The sequence below is a fragment of the Bombina bombina genome, chromosome 5 (genome assembly GCF_027579735.1).
Source record: "Bombina bombina isolate aBomBom1 chromosome 5, aBomBom1.pri, whole genome shotgun sequence".
In the NCBI taxonomy this organism is placed as follows: Eukaryota; Metazoa; Chordata; class Amphibia; order Anura; family Bombinatoridae; genus Bombina; species Bombina bombina.
This window is the reverse complement of record NC_069503.1, coordinates 433,622,013-433,635,993: the sequence shown is the minus strand read 5'-3', so window position 1 is coordinate 433,635,993 and position 13,981 is coordinate 433,622,013. Positions and strand designations below refer to the sequence as shown.

The window sequence follows — 13,981 nt, the reverse complement described above, 5'->3', positions numbered from 1 at the left end:
CAATGTTATTGTAATTTCCATTATTAGGAAACTTTTGCAGTACTGTTCGTAAAGTTTTTTTGCTCCACATCTATAGCAGAGCAGATTTGAACTAAGAATAATTCCTTTTTTTCCTAGTGGTTGTAATTAATTCATTTGAAGGGAGTACTTTAGAAAATTGTTAATATTAAGGGCTAGATTACAAGAGGAGTGGTATTTTGCATCTTCGCTTTAGCGAAAACTCTGCTAGAAGTAAGATTTTTGGCGTTAGTCGGGTTGCACTGGTATTACAAGGTAAAAATTTTTTTTAAAATAAAATATCACGTGTGTGTTCATGTATTCCCCCATATAAGTCAATGGAGAAAAAAAGTGGAGAAAAAACACCCCACTCTTGCCGCAAACACCATAAAATATTCTCATTAGCGATAACCCATAAAAATATTAATATTTCATATTCCAATGTTCTTTAACTTGTTTGTTCGTAAAATGTCCATACCCACTTGCATACTGTAATATGCGCAAAACATGATCGCATACTGTAATATGCGCATGCTAGACATGAAAATATAAATATTGCATAAATATGCTTTAACATGATTTTATCTACCTATCTGCAAAGGACTCCAATGCATATATATGTGTACGTATGTAGTAATGTGTTTATATGTGTAACTATGTCTGTAAATACATATGTACACATATGGATACATTTATGTATGTGTACACATGTATAGACATATATCTATACATACATCTTTATACATGTATATGTATGTATCTCAATGTTAGCACCCTTTGCCTGCCTTTTTTTTTCTAACACCCGAGATCTCATATCTTCGAGCCATTATAACGTTTGTGTGCAATTTTTTTTTTTTGAATATTTTTTATTAGATGGTGTTACTGTACTTTGTAATGAATTTTAGAAGTGTTTTATGCAACTTTTTAGTTTTGCAAAACAATTAACCACAGCTCTGAGATTGGGGTAATGATTCCAGCGTAACTTGTAATAGCGCAAAATGTATACTTTAAAAACACAATTTTAAATGTAGTTATTTACCCTCTTTTACTCCCCTATAACTGTTCATTTTGTAAAGATTAGTCAAATATTCTTTATTAAATTTACATTTACACTTGCCTAGTGTTTACTTATGAAAATAAAATCATCTGTATGGCAGAATTAATGAATGAAGGAACCTTTCAGCAATTTTGCAGGAATTCTAAAGATTTATATTACTGATATTCAATGCATTGTGTGGCATTTTCCAATTACAATTAATACATTATCATAATTTTCAACTACTTGAATGCTACATATAATGTCTAGCTCCAGTACACGCATTGGTAGGACACATAATGTAGTTATTTGTTATAGTTATCTAAGTATAGTTTCTTCAGGAAAATGGTTGAAAACTAGGTGCTAAGGTTTTAATGAATAAGACAAGTATTAGTGGTTCCATGTTTTACAGGCTGATGAAGAGTGTTCTAACAACCTTCTGTAAATAAATATAGAATAACTGAGACAGACATGGGAAAATGTGAGCCTAAATATATTGCAGGTGTCAAAGTCAGTCTTTGCTGCATTGTAACATACTTTGAAATGCATTGATCTTTTGGTATGCACGTATTTAAAAAATAAAAAAAATAAACGTGTTTACTAAACCATCCCGTGAAGGTTTGTACGTGTAAACCAGTAGAGCTTCCAAGGCCAAAAAGGAGTGATTTTGGTAACATTTTACAATGTTATTTTGACAATGTCCCTTATCTCTAATAGGTCATTTTACTATCTAAATATTTATTTAGTGAACTGGCGATAACCCCCCCCCCCCCCCCCCCCCCACACACACACACACACACACACACACACATACACACACACACACACACACATACACACACACACACACACACACACATACACACACACACATACACACATACACACACACACACACACACACACACACACACACACATACACACACACACACACACACACACACACACACACATACACACACACACACACACACACATACACACACACACACACACACACACATATACACACACACACACACACACACACACACACACACACACACACACACACACATACACACACACACACACACACACACACACACACACACACACACACACACACACACACACACACACACTGTTTTTTTGGCCATCTTGGCAAACATTTATGTAGTAATAAATTATAATGAAAAATCATAAAAAAGAGAAATGACACATATAGAAATAACTCATTTTATTATGAACAAATCTCATTATCATATATCATTATTCAAAATTGTACATTTAAAAAAAATAAAAGCTGTAAGAAAGTAAAATGCAAACCTTTCATAAAATTTCACTTTGTTGATATTACAGCTAGGTTTTTTTCTCCGCTATATCGTAGAGTTTCAAGGTTAACGACTCCCTTCTACCATTGTAATAATTAGTAAACAGTCCTTTTTTAATTACACTTTTGTGTATTGTGCCAACAGTATACATACACTCCACTGGGAACTCAGTTTAGTATATGAAAAACAGCATGTACAAGGAAATACATAGGCACTCATATTATTACCCATAAGCACCATCAGAATTATAAAAAAAAAAAGAAATGGCTTTTCTCTTTTTCTCTTTTTTAGCACCTAAATCACTGAAGAGGCATAATACACATAATTTTGGTATTATTATTACAGGAAAAAAATGCTATAATATATTGCTTGCAGTGCTAGTTGCTGACACAGATATATTTGAGAAAGGAAAACCCTAAATTACCTTTTGCATAATGTGTTTTTTTTTTTAATTATGGAACCTCACTGTTTAAGAAATTATAAAAGATTGGGTCATTGGTTTAAGCCTAACATTGGTCTGTAATTTGATTTTCTTGGTCACATGCAGCAGCAAAACTTTCCAAATAGCACGTTCATTTCATTTTATTGATTTTTCTGGAAGACAAAAGTCCACTGCTTGCTTCTGTTGACTCATCATTCAAATTATCATGTTACTTTTTGCTCTTTTACCTGAAAATTAAAAGATAGAGGATGGTTATTTCATACGGAGACAGTAAAAATATTGGTGTTTCACAAGATGGGTATTAATAGCATTCCCAGTTCTTTGCCACTTTTCGCTAAACTTTGGAAAAGACTACAAAGTTTTAATTAGAGGTAAATAAATGTGCTAGCTTTTTTGGACTGTGCTCTTGCAAAGGCTTTACCAGACATTTATTAGTAATAACCTAAAAGAGGCTTTATCCTGAGTTGATAAAGCTACTGAGCTCTGTGCATCCCCAGTTTTCTTTATGCAATAAACCCTAATGGATTTTGTCTTTTTAAGGGTAATTGGGCAACCGTAATAGAACCCCTTGTGCACAGTGCCTTAGAGATATATAGCCGCATCTTAACTGACAAGACCCATAAGTCCAAACTGTAAGTCTTGGGTTGGCTGTACAAATGATTTGCTCAGAAGAGAATGACTTGGTATTGTAGGGTTGAACTGTCATTATGGATCTGATCAGACTGGTATACTGCTAAAAAGAACTATAAGTGAAAAGGAGCTGCACCATCCCATAGATCACACTACTGAGCTCCCCAGTTGAGAACTTCTCTTTTTTGTTTTTCTTTTTGTATTAATCTGTTTATATTAATACAGGGAGTGCAGAATTATTAGGCAAATGAGTATTTTGACCACATCATCTTCTTTATGCATGTTGTCTTACTCCAAGCTGTATAGGCTCGAAAGCCTACTACCAATTAAGCATATTAGGTGATGTGCATCTCTGTAATGAGAAGGGGTGTGGTCTAATGACATCAACACCCTATATCAGGTGTGCATAATTATTAGGCAACTTCCTTTCCTTTGGCAAAATGGGTCAAAAGAAGGACTTGACAGGCTCAGAAAAGTCAAAAATAGTGAGATATCTTGCAGAGGGATACAGCACTCTTAAAATTGCAAAGCTTCTGAAGCGTGATCATCGAACAATCAAGCGTTTCATTCAAAATAGTCAACAGGGTCGCAAGAAGCATGTGGAAAAACCAAGGCGCAAAATAACTGCCCATGAACTGAGAAAAGTCAAGCGTGCAGCTGCCAAGAAGCCACTTGCCACCAGTTTGGCCATATTTCAGAGCTACAACATCACTGGAGTGCCCAAAAGCACAAGGTGTGCAATACTCAGAGACATGGCCAAGGTAAGAAAGGCTGAAAGACGACCACCACTGAACAAGACACACAAGCTGAAACGTCAAGACTGGGCCAAGAAATATCTCAAGACTGATTTTTCTAAGGTTTTATGGACTGATGAAATGAGAGTGAGTCTTGATGGGCCAGATGGATGGGCCCGTGGCTGAATTGGTAAAGGGCAGAGAGCTCCAGTCTGACTCAGACGCCAGCAAGGTGGAGGTGGAGTACTGGTTTGGGCTGGTATCATCAAAGATGAGCTTGTGGGGCCTTTTCGGGTTGAGGATGGAGTCAAGCTCAACTCCCAGTCCTACTGCCAGTTTCTGGAAGACACCTTCTTCAAGCTGTGGTACAGGAAGAAGTCTGCATCCTTCAAGAAAAACATGATTTTCATGCAGGACAATGCTCCATCACACGCGTCCAAGTACTCCACAGCGTGGCTGGCAAGAAAGGGTATAAAAGAAGAAAATCTAATGACATGGCCTCCTTGTTCACCTGATCTGAACCCCATTGAGAACCTGTGGTCCATCATCAAATGTGAGATTTACAAGGAGGGAAAACAGTACACCTCTCTGAACAGTGTCTGGGAGGCTGTGGTTGCTGCTGCACGCAATGTTGATGGTGAACAGATCAAAACACTGACAGAATCCATGGATGGCAGGCTTTTGAGTGTCCTTGCAAAGAAAGGTGGCTATATTGGTCACTGATTTGTTTTTGTTTTGTTTTTGAATGTCAGAAATGTATATTTGTGAATGTTGAGATGTTATATTGGTTTCACTGGTAAAAATAAATAATTGAAATGGGTATGTATTTGTTTTTTGTTAAGTTGCCTAATAATTATGCACAGTAATAGTCACCTGCACACACAGATATCCCCCTAAAATAGCTATAACTAAAAACAAACTAAAAACTACTTCCAAAACTATTCAGCTTTGATATTAATGAGTTTTTTGGGTTCATTGAGAACATGGTTGTTGTTCAATAATAAAATGAATCCTCAAAAATACAACTTGCCTAATAATTCTGCACTCCCTGTATATTAGGTATGTTTAGATATTTATGTGATGCTACTCCTTGCCACTCTGCCACTATTTGTCATAGTTGATCTAGCCTAATGATTAGGAAAAGTAATATGTGATTCGTTACCCTTGGGTGTTTTCCCTGCTTATGGTTGTAGCTAAAGGATGGGCTGTGAAAGCTCCAAAACTATTGAGGTCACTGCTTGTATCCTTAGAGTGCTGTTTTCTTTGATGATCGAATTCAGCCTCTGACCAGATAGGTTCTCCCGTCTCATGTTGGGATAATCTGATTATGAGAAAGAAAAAAAAAAGTAAAAGGTAATTCAATTACACACTTTGGAAACTGTATCCAAATACAGTGACATTTGAAGTTTGCATATTATTTAGCCCTGTTTCCATTTACAGGACATTTCTAGAATTGCACCTTTTCTGTAGAATTCTCTTCCTCCCTCCATGTGAATAGCCCTAGACTTTCACAACTGTGTTCACTACTACTGTTCAGGGATACATACAACCTACAGCAAACTATTTCCATGATTACATCAGATTCCATTCATTTTCTTCTTATTCTTCTTATCATCTATTTATTTATTTGCAAAATGCCAATATACTCAGGTTACTGTAGGTTATATGTTTCTATGAACAGTACTGATTTTAGAATGCTAGTTTGGATCTAAGTTAAAAAAAACAAACATTTTGTTTAAACTTTTTTATTCAGAAATATTTTCATATTTTATTTACAACATTTTTGGGGGAAATAATGCCCCAGTCACATCCTGTCATCTAATTGGTGTAAATAATGATGAAAATCTACATAAGGCTTTACTGGTTTTCCAGACTAGTCATGGTAAAGGGCTATTTTTAACCCAGTTATAAGAAGTGTAAAAAAATAGGTTCAAGAGTTGAAATAAAGATTTCGGACAGCCCTGTTAATATCAGATTAATAGGAAGGTCTGTACATATTAATATGTTGCACTTTAATTACTACCAACAATAAATATATGGGGTGATAAATGCATCTTTCATATGAAATCCAGTACTTCTTCATATCTCAATTAAGAATCAGAGGCTGGTATTTCATGGGATGGGATGTCCTCAAAATACATTTTGCAACAAATGGAAAATAGGCCCCCAAACTATATGAAGAGAGAGGCCAGTCTCATTTACCCTTGCATTCACAATACCACAAGGGCTACCCATATCCTTTCCATCAAGGGCTGCTATTCCTTCTTAGGGTTCAATAAGGACTATGTCCAAAATAAGTGAGGCCAGACCAAGCAAGACTTCCGCAATGTAACTTACTGTATATGGCACCATCTTTACAATGCAAGGTGCTGTATTGGTATCACCGGAATGCACTGTTTAGCATTTTTGCACATAAGAACTAACAACGTATATGAAAAAAACCTACATAACCTGTTGTATTTGTGGACCTCGGTCATGTAATTTGCACTCTCTCTTAATATTGTTCTCACCTAGATTTTTAGGCAAAATACATTATGAAACTACAGAGAATGGTACATTTAAAGTAAAGATACCAATAGTAATAATACTCACGATTGCCTTCTACTTCTGCTTTCATCAACTGAAGTTAATTTAGAACATTTGCTTTTCATTTCAGTTGCTGGGTACTTGTTGATGGCACCTGGTTATACATCAAAGCATTTTTTTTATTTATTAAAAAAGTGCAAAATGTGTCCTTTGTGATATAAGATGTAAGTTCATCCACAGAATATGTTTTTATGTTTCTACAGGCTTATATAAATGAAAATGAAATGAAACACTATATACATTTTATAAACATAGTATTGAGGTTATCCCCATCTCCCACTAGTCATGGGTGCTTCCATGTTGAAATCTCATGGGATTTTAGTGCTGACATGTTTGCAAATGTGCAAGAACAGATATGTGAAATGAAACCTAAATTACAAAATGGAGGCCCCCATAATTAGAGGGAGGTGCATGAAATGTATTTAGTGCTTAGTGAACTTTTAACTGTGACAAACATATCTTCACATCAATGGTGCCTGCTACTAAAATATAACTGGCCAAAGTTTTAAACAAGCAACTTTCATACTATAAAACATGTTTTTGTTCCCCTAAATATTACAATTTCTGCAAAGATCCTACATCTAAATTTGCAATAATAAATGCCTTACAGTTTAATTTCACCATGTAAATGTACTATATTAATACACTTTGTTAAAATCTATGGCCTAGATTTGGAGTTCGGCGGTAAAAGGGCTGTTAACGCTCCGCGGGCTTTTTTCTGGCCGCACCATAAATTTAACTCTGGTATCGAGAGTTAAAACAAATGCTGCGTTAGGCTCCAAAAAAGGAGCGTAGAGCATTTTTACCGCAAATGCAACTCTCGATACCAGAGTTGCTTACGGACGCGGCCGGCCTCAAAAACGTGCTCGTGCACGATTCCCCCATAGGAAACAATGGGGCTGTTTGAGCTGAAAAAAAACCTAACACCTGCAAAAAAGCCGCGTTCAGCTCCTAACGCAGCCCCATTGTTTCCTATGGGGAAACACTTCCTACGTCTGCACCTAACACCCTAACATGTACCCCGAGTCTAAACACCCCTAACCTTACACTTATTAACCCCTATTCTGCCGCCCTCGCTATCACTGACCCCTGCATTACACTTTTAACCCCTAATCTGCCGCTCCGTAAAACGCTGCCACCTACGTTATCCCTATGTACCCCTAATCTGCTGCCCTAACATCGCCGACCCCTATGTTATATTTATTAACCCCTAATCTGCCCCCCACAGCGTCGCCGACACCTACCTACACTTATTAACCCCTAATCTGCCGAGCGGACCTGAGCGCTACTATAATAAAGTTATTAACCCCTAATCCGCCTCACTAACCCTATAATAAATAGTATTAACCCCTAATCTGCCCTCCCTAACATCGCCGACACCTACCTTCAATTATTAACCCCTAAACTTCCGATCGGAGCTCACCGCTATTCTAATAAATGTATTAACCCCTAAAGCTAAGTCTAACCCTAACACTAACACCCCCCTAAGTTAAATATAATTTTTATCTAACAAAATAAATTAACTCTTATTAAATTAATTATTCCTATTTAAAGCTAAATACTTACCTGTAAAATAAACCCTAATATAGCTACAATATAAATTATAATTATATTGTAGCTATTTTAGGATTAATATTTATTTTACAGGCAACTTTGTAATTATTTTAACCAGGTACAATAGCTATTAAATAGTTAAGAACTATTTAATAGTTACCTAGTTAAAATAATAACAAATTTACCTGTAAAATAAATCCTAACCTAAGTTATAATTAAACCTAACACTACACTATCAATAAAATAATTAAATAAACTACCTACAATTACCTACAATTAACCTAACACTACACTATCAATAAATTAATTAAACACAATTGCTACAAATAAATACAATTAAATAAACTAGCTAAAGTACAAAAAATAAAAAAGAACTAAGTTACAGAAAATAAAAAAATATTTACAAACATAATAAAAATATTACAACAATTTTAAACTAATTACACCTACTCTAAGCCCCCTAATAAAATAACAAAGCCCCCCAAAATAAAAAATTCCCTACCCTATTCTAAATTAAAAAAGTTACAAGCTCTTTTACCTTACCAGCCCTGAACAGGGCCCTTTGCGGGGCATGCCCCAAGGATTTCAGCTCTTTTGCCTGTAAAAAAAAACATACAATACCCCCCCCCAACATTACAACCCACCACCCACATACCCCTAATCTAACCCAAACCCCCCTTAAATAAACCTAACACTAATCCCCTGAAGATCTTCCTACCTTGTCTTCACCATCCAGGTATCACCGATCCGTCCTGGCTCCAAGATCTTCATCCAACCCAAGCGGGGGTTGGAGATCCATAATCCGGTGCTCCAAAGTCTTCCTCCTATCCGGCAAGAAGAGGACATCCGGACCGGCAAACATCTTCTCCAAGCGGCATCTTCGATCTTCTTCCATCCGGTGCGGAGCGGGTCCATCTTGAAGCAGGCGACGCGGATCCATCCTCTTCTTCCGATGTCTCCCGACTAATGACGGTTCCTTTAAGGGACGTCATCCAAGATGGCGTCCCTCGAATTCCGATTGGCTGATAGGATTCTATCAGCCAATCGGAATTAAGGTAGGAATTTTCTGATTGGCTGATGGAATCAGCCAATCAGAATCAAGTTCAATCCGATTGGCCGATCCCATCAGCCAATCAGATTGAGCTCGCATTCTATTGGCTGATCGGAACAGCCAATAGAATGCGAGCTCAATCTGATTGGCTGATTGGATCAGCCAATCGGATTGAACTTGATTCTGATTGGCTGATTCCATCAGCCAATCAGAAAATTCCTACCTTAATTCCGATTGGCTGATAGAATCCTATCAGCCAATCGGAATTCGAGGGACGCCATCTTGGATGACGTCCCTTAAAGGAACCGTCATTAGTCGGGAGACATCGGAAGAAGAGGATGGATCCGCGTCGCCTGCTTCAAGATGGACCCGCTCCGCACCAGATGGAAGAAGATCGAAGATGCCGCTTGGAGAAGATGTTTGCCGGTCCGGATGTCCTCTTCTTGCCGGATAGGAGGAAGACTTTGGAGCACCGGATTATGGATCGCCAACCCCCGCTTGGGTTGGATGAAGATCTTGGAGCCAGGACGGATCGGTGATACCTGGATGGTGAAGACAAGGTAGGAAGATCTTCAGGGGATTAGTGTTAGGTTTATTTAAGGGGGTTTTTGGTTAGATTAGGGGTATGTGGGTGGTGGGTTGTAATGTTGGGGGGGGGTATTGTATGTTTTTTTTTACAGGCAAAAGAGCTGAAATCCTTGGGGCATGCCCCGCAAAGGGCCCTGTTCAGGGCTGGTAAGGTAAAAGAGCTTGTAACTTTTTTAATTTAGAATAGGGTAGGGAATTTTTTATTTTGGGGGGCTTTGTTATTTTATTAGGGGGCTTAGAGTAGGTGTAATTAGTTTAAAATTGTTGTAATATTTTTCTTATGTTTGTAAATATTTTTTTATTTTCTGTAACTTAGTTCTTTTTTATTTTTTGTACTTTAGCTAGTTTATTTAATTGTATTTATTTGTAGGAATTGTGTTTAATTAATTTATTGATAGTGTAGTGTTAGGTTAATTGTAGGTAATTGTAGGTAGTTTATTTAATTAATTTATTGATAGGGTAGTGTTAGGTTTAATTATAACTTAGGTTAGGATTTATTTTACAGGTAAATTTGTTATTATTTTAACTAGGTAACTATTAAATAGTTCTTAACTATTTAATAGCTATTGTACCTGGTTAAAATAATTACAAAGTTGCCTGTAAAATAAATATTAATCCTAAAATAGCTATAATATAATTATAATTTATATTGTAGCTATATTAGGATTTATTTTACAGGTAAGTATTTAGCTTTAAATAGGAATAAGTTATTTAATAAGAGTTAATTAATTTCGTTAGTTAAAAATTATATTTAACTTAGGGGGGTGTTAGTGTTAGGGTTAGACTTAGCTTTAGGGGTTAATACATTTATTAGAATAGCGGTGAGCTCCGGTCGGCAGATTAGGGGTTAATAATTGAAGTTAGGTGTCGGCGACGTTGAGGGGGGCAGATTAGGGGTTAATAAATATAATATAGGGGTCGGCGATGTTAGGGGTATCAGATTAGGGGTACATAGGGATAACGTAGGTGGCGGCGATTTGCGGTCGGAAGATTCGGGGTTAATTATTTTAAGTAGCTTGCGGCGACGTTGTGGGGGGCAAGTTAGGGGTTAAGAAATATAATATAGGGGTCGGCGGGGTTAGGGGCAGCAGATTAGGGGTACATAAGTATAACGTAGGTGGCGGTCGGCAGATTAGGGGTTAAAAATTTTAATCGAGTGGCGGCGATGTGGGGGGACCTCGGTTTAGGGGTACATAGGTAGTTTATGGGTGTTAGTGTACTTTAGGGTACAGTAGTTAAGAGCTTTATAAACCGGCGTTAGCCAGAAAGCTCTTAACTCCTGCTATTTTCAGGTGGCTGGAATTTTGTCGTTAGAGCTCTAACGCTCACTGCAGAAACGACTCTAAATACCGGCGTTAGGAAGATCCCATTGAAAAGATAGGCTACGCAAATGGCGTAGGGGGATCTGCGGTATGGAAAAGTCGCGGCTGAAAAGTGAGCGTTAGACCCTTTAATCACTGACTCCAAATACCAGCGGGCGGCCAAAACCAGCGTTAGGAGCCTCTAACGCTGGTTTTGACGGCTACCGCCGAACTCTAAATCTAGGCCTATATGTTTATATTTCTATTATTTGTTTCTAAATATTTTGTCAAAACAAAGTTTTTCCTACATCTTGTTGAGATGATAATGTAAACATTTTTTTTTTGTTATTTTGTGGTACAGTACGCCAAATTCTTTATGTGATGCCTAGCTTGTTGTATCATATATTTACAACCAATCCTATAAAAAATTATAGTACAACAATATTGTGCTACTTATAATAAAATTATCATATTAATTATCCATATACCTAGTAAAATACAGTCTGTTTTTATTGTTTTAAAACTCAATTTTAAAAAAGTAAATAATTCAGTTTTAGGAAAGTAACCATTTTCCGTTTCAATATGATAAAGCTGTGGCAGTCTACTACTTAGGTTAAATAATGCTATTATAAAAAAAAAATTGGTAAAATTTAAGAGAGTTATCTTAATATAAAAGCTGGTACCGTATTGTGCATCAGAAGTTTATTAAAAACATCATCATGCCAACAATTGTAGCTTCAGAGTTTTAGTATGGACATTATGGTAGCATGCATTGGCAACATGATTGTTAAACAGACTTTAGGAATGCTGGGAAGGAACAGAACTGTAGACTTGGATTAAGGGGGAGGCTTCATCATGACGGCCACAACCTTGACAATGGCTTTAGTATGACAGCAAACTTTCCACTGCCCACAAACCATTCTCTAACTATGGCTCACTACTCCTGGCCCACTCACCTTATCTTAATCTTTTAGCTGCTGACCTCATAATATTCACATTGATATAATGAATGTTGTCATTATGCAGTTGCTATCTAACAAATTGAGACCAAAACTAAGGGATAGTAAACCCCAAAAAATTTTTTTATGATTCAGATAGAACATACAATTTTAAATAACTTTCCAATTTAATTCTATTATTAAATTTTCTTCATTCTCTTGTTATCCATTGTTGAAGGGATAGCATTGCACTACTGACAGAAAGCAGAAAATAGCCAATCACAAGAGACAAATGTGTGCAGGCACCAATTAGCAGCAGCCCCCACTAGTGTATGATATGTGCATAGTTATTTTTTAACAAGGGATACTAAAAGAACGAAGCACATTTGAAAATAGAAGTGAATTTAAAAGTGTCTTAAAATGACATGCTCTATCTGAATCATGCAAGTATAATTTTGACTTTCCTATCCCTCTAAATGGCATTAGTGAAACTTAATCCCTTAAAAACGTATGTGTACTTACGTCTTATAGAATTCAAGAATGGCTGCATAAATCCAACTATATATCCATGGTCTGGCTTATGAATTCTGCCAAGCTGAAGTAGGTGATGTTCCAAAGGCAAGCTAACAAATTCCTCTAGTTCAGTGTAATTGTATGATTTTCCTATTGAAAGCACAAATATGGCATACCCTTTACATTTTACTTTCAGAGATGTTTCTCTAAGTGTTTGTTTGTCCCATTGACTTGTCTCTCCAGATAATATGGTAATAATTACTTTATTTTTCCTGAGATTTGGAGCCTTTGACATCATGTTGTCAATTGTCCATTTCAAGGTAAATCCAAGTGAAGGTTGTCCATTCAGTTGATGTACGTTTTCTTGGATATGTCTTTTCATTTGGGCTTTGCTAGTGTAGGCTGTTAAGTCAAACTCAATATTGGGTTTTAATTCACTACTTGGTGCAAAGCTAGGAAGTGAATTACTTACCAAAGCCACTCTATCACCTGTGTTAGATGTCTTTGGTTCTGATGAAATATCAATCTGATCAATCACTGATCTTATAACATTTTTTGCAGCATCAAATTCATCCCGTTTCACATTGTAAGAACTATCCAAAACAAACATTATGTCCATATATGACCTTTGTAGGTTAGCTTTGTTTTGTACACACAGAGTGTCTGGTTTACATCCATCTGCAAGAGAAAAAAAATTATAATCATAATGTAAAACATTTGTGGAGATGGAAAAAAGATCATTGACAAGTACAATATAAACAAAACCATATTCAGGATTAAAATAAATAAATAAAAATTTAAATATAATAAATAGTAATAATATAAATAGTAATATAAATTACCTAACAACTATTATTTATCTGCAAGTATTATAACAAGATCATAATACATTTTTCTCTCTGACCACTTAACATGTGGGGTTTCTTAACTACTAAGATCTTACCAAAACAGAGTGTGCATAACTGAAGAGTTTGCAAGGATGGTTTATAGTCTACATTTGCAGAGATTTCAATCAGTTGAAATGTTCCAGTTGGATCCATCTGTGTAGATAAAAAGCATTTTACTTTTTATAACTAAAATGAAAGTTTGTTAAAATAAATAAACAAACAAACAAACAAACAGAAATCCCCCCAGAATAATTAGGTAAACTGATAATATTTTAAATTAGTCTAAATCATAAACCATATGTATATATATATATATATATATATATATATATATAAACACAGTCATGTGAAAAAGTAAGTACACCCTCTTTGAGTTCCATGGTTTTACGTATCAGGACATAATAAAAGC

At 36.1% G+C, this 13,981-nt stretch overlaps 1 protein-coding gene across 1 annotated transcript in view; it reads right to left on the bottom strand.

Moving 5' to 3' along the window:
- Positions 1–2,438: 2,438 nt before the first annotated feature.
- Positions 2,439–13,981, bottom strand: part of COL6A6 (collagen type VI alpha 6 chain) — a 308,945-nt gene continuing 297,402 nt past the window's right edge. The window contains exons 35-39 of the mRNA XM_053715748.1: positions 13,629–13,725; positions 12,695–13,363; positions 6,747–6,834; positions 5,317–5,475; positions 2,439–3,017 (exon numbers count right to left, since the gene is read on the bottom strand). Coding sequence (XP_053571723.1) covers positions 3,014–3,017; positions 5,317–5,475; positions 6,747–6,834; positions 12,695–13,363; positions 13,629–13,725 — 1,017 coding nt within the window. The 3' untranslated portion in view covers positions 2,439–3,013. The remainder of the gene's footprint in view (positions 3,018–5,316; positions 5,476–6,746; positions 6,835–12,694; positions 13,364–13,628; positions 13,726–13,981) is intronic.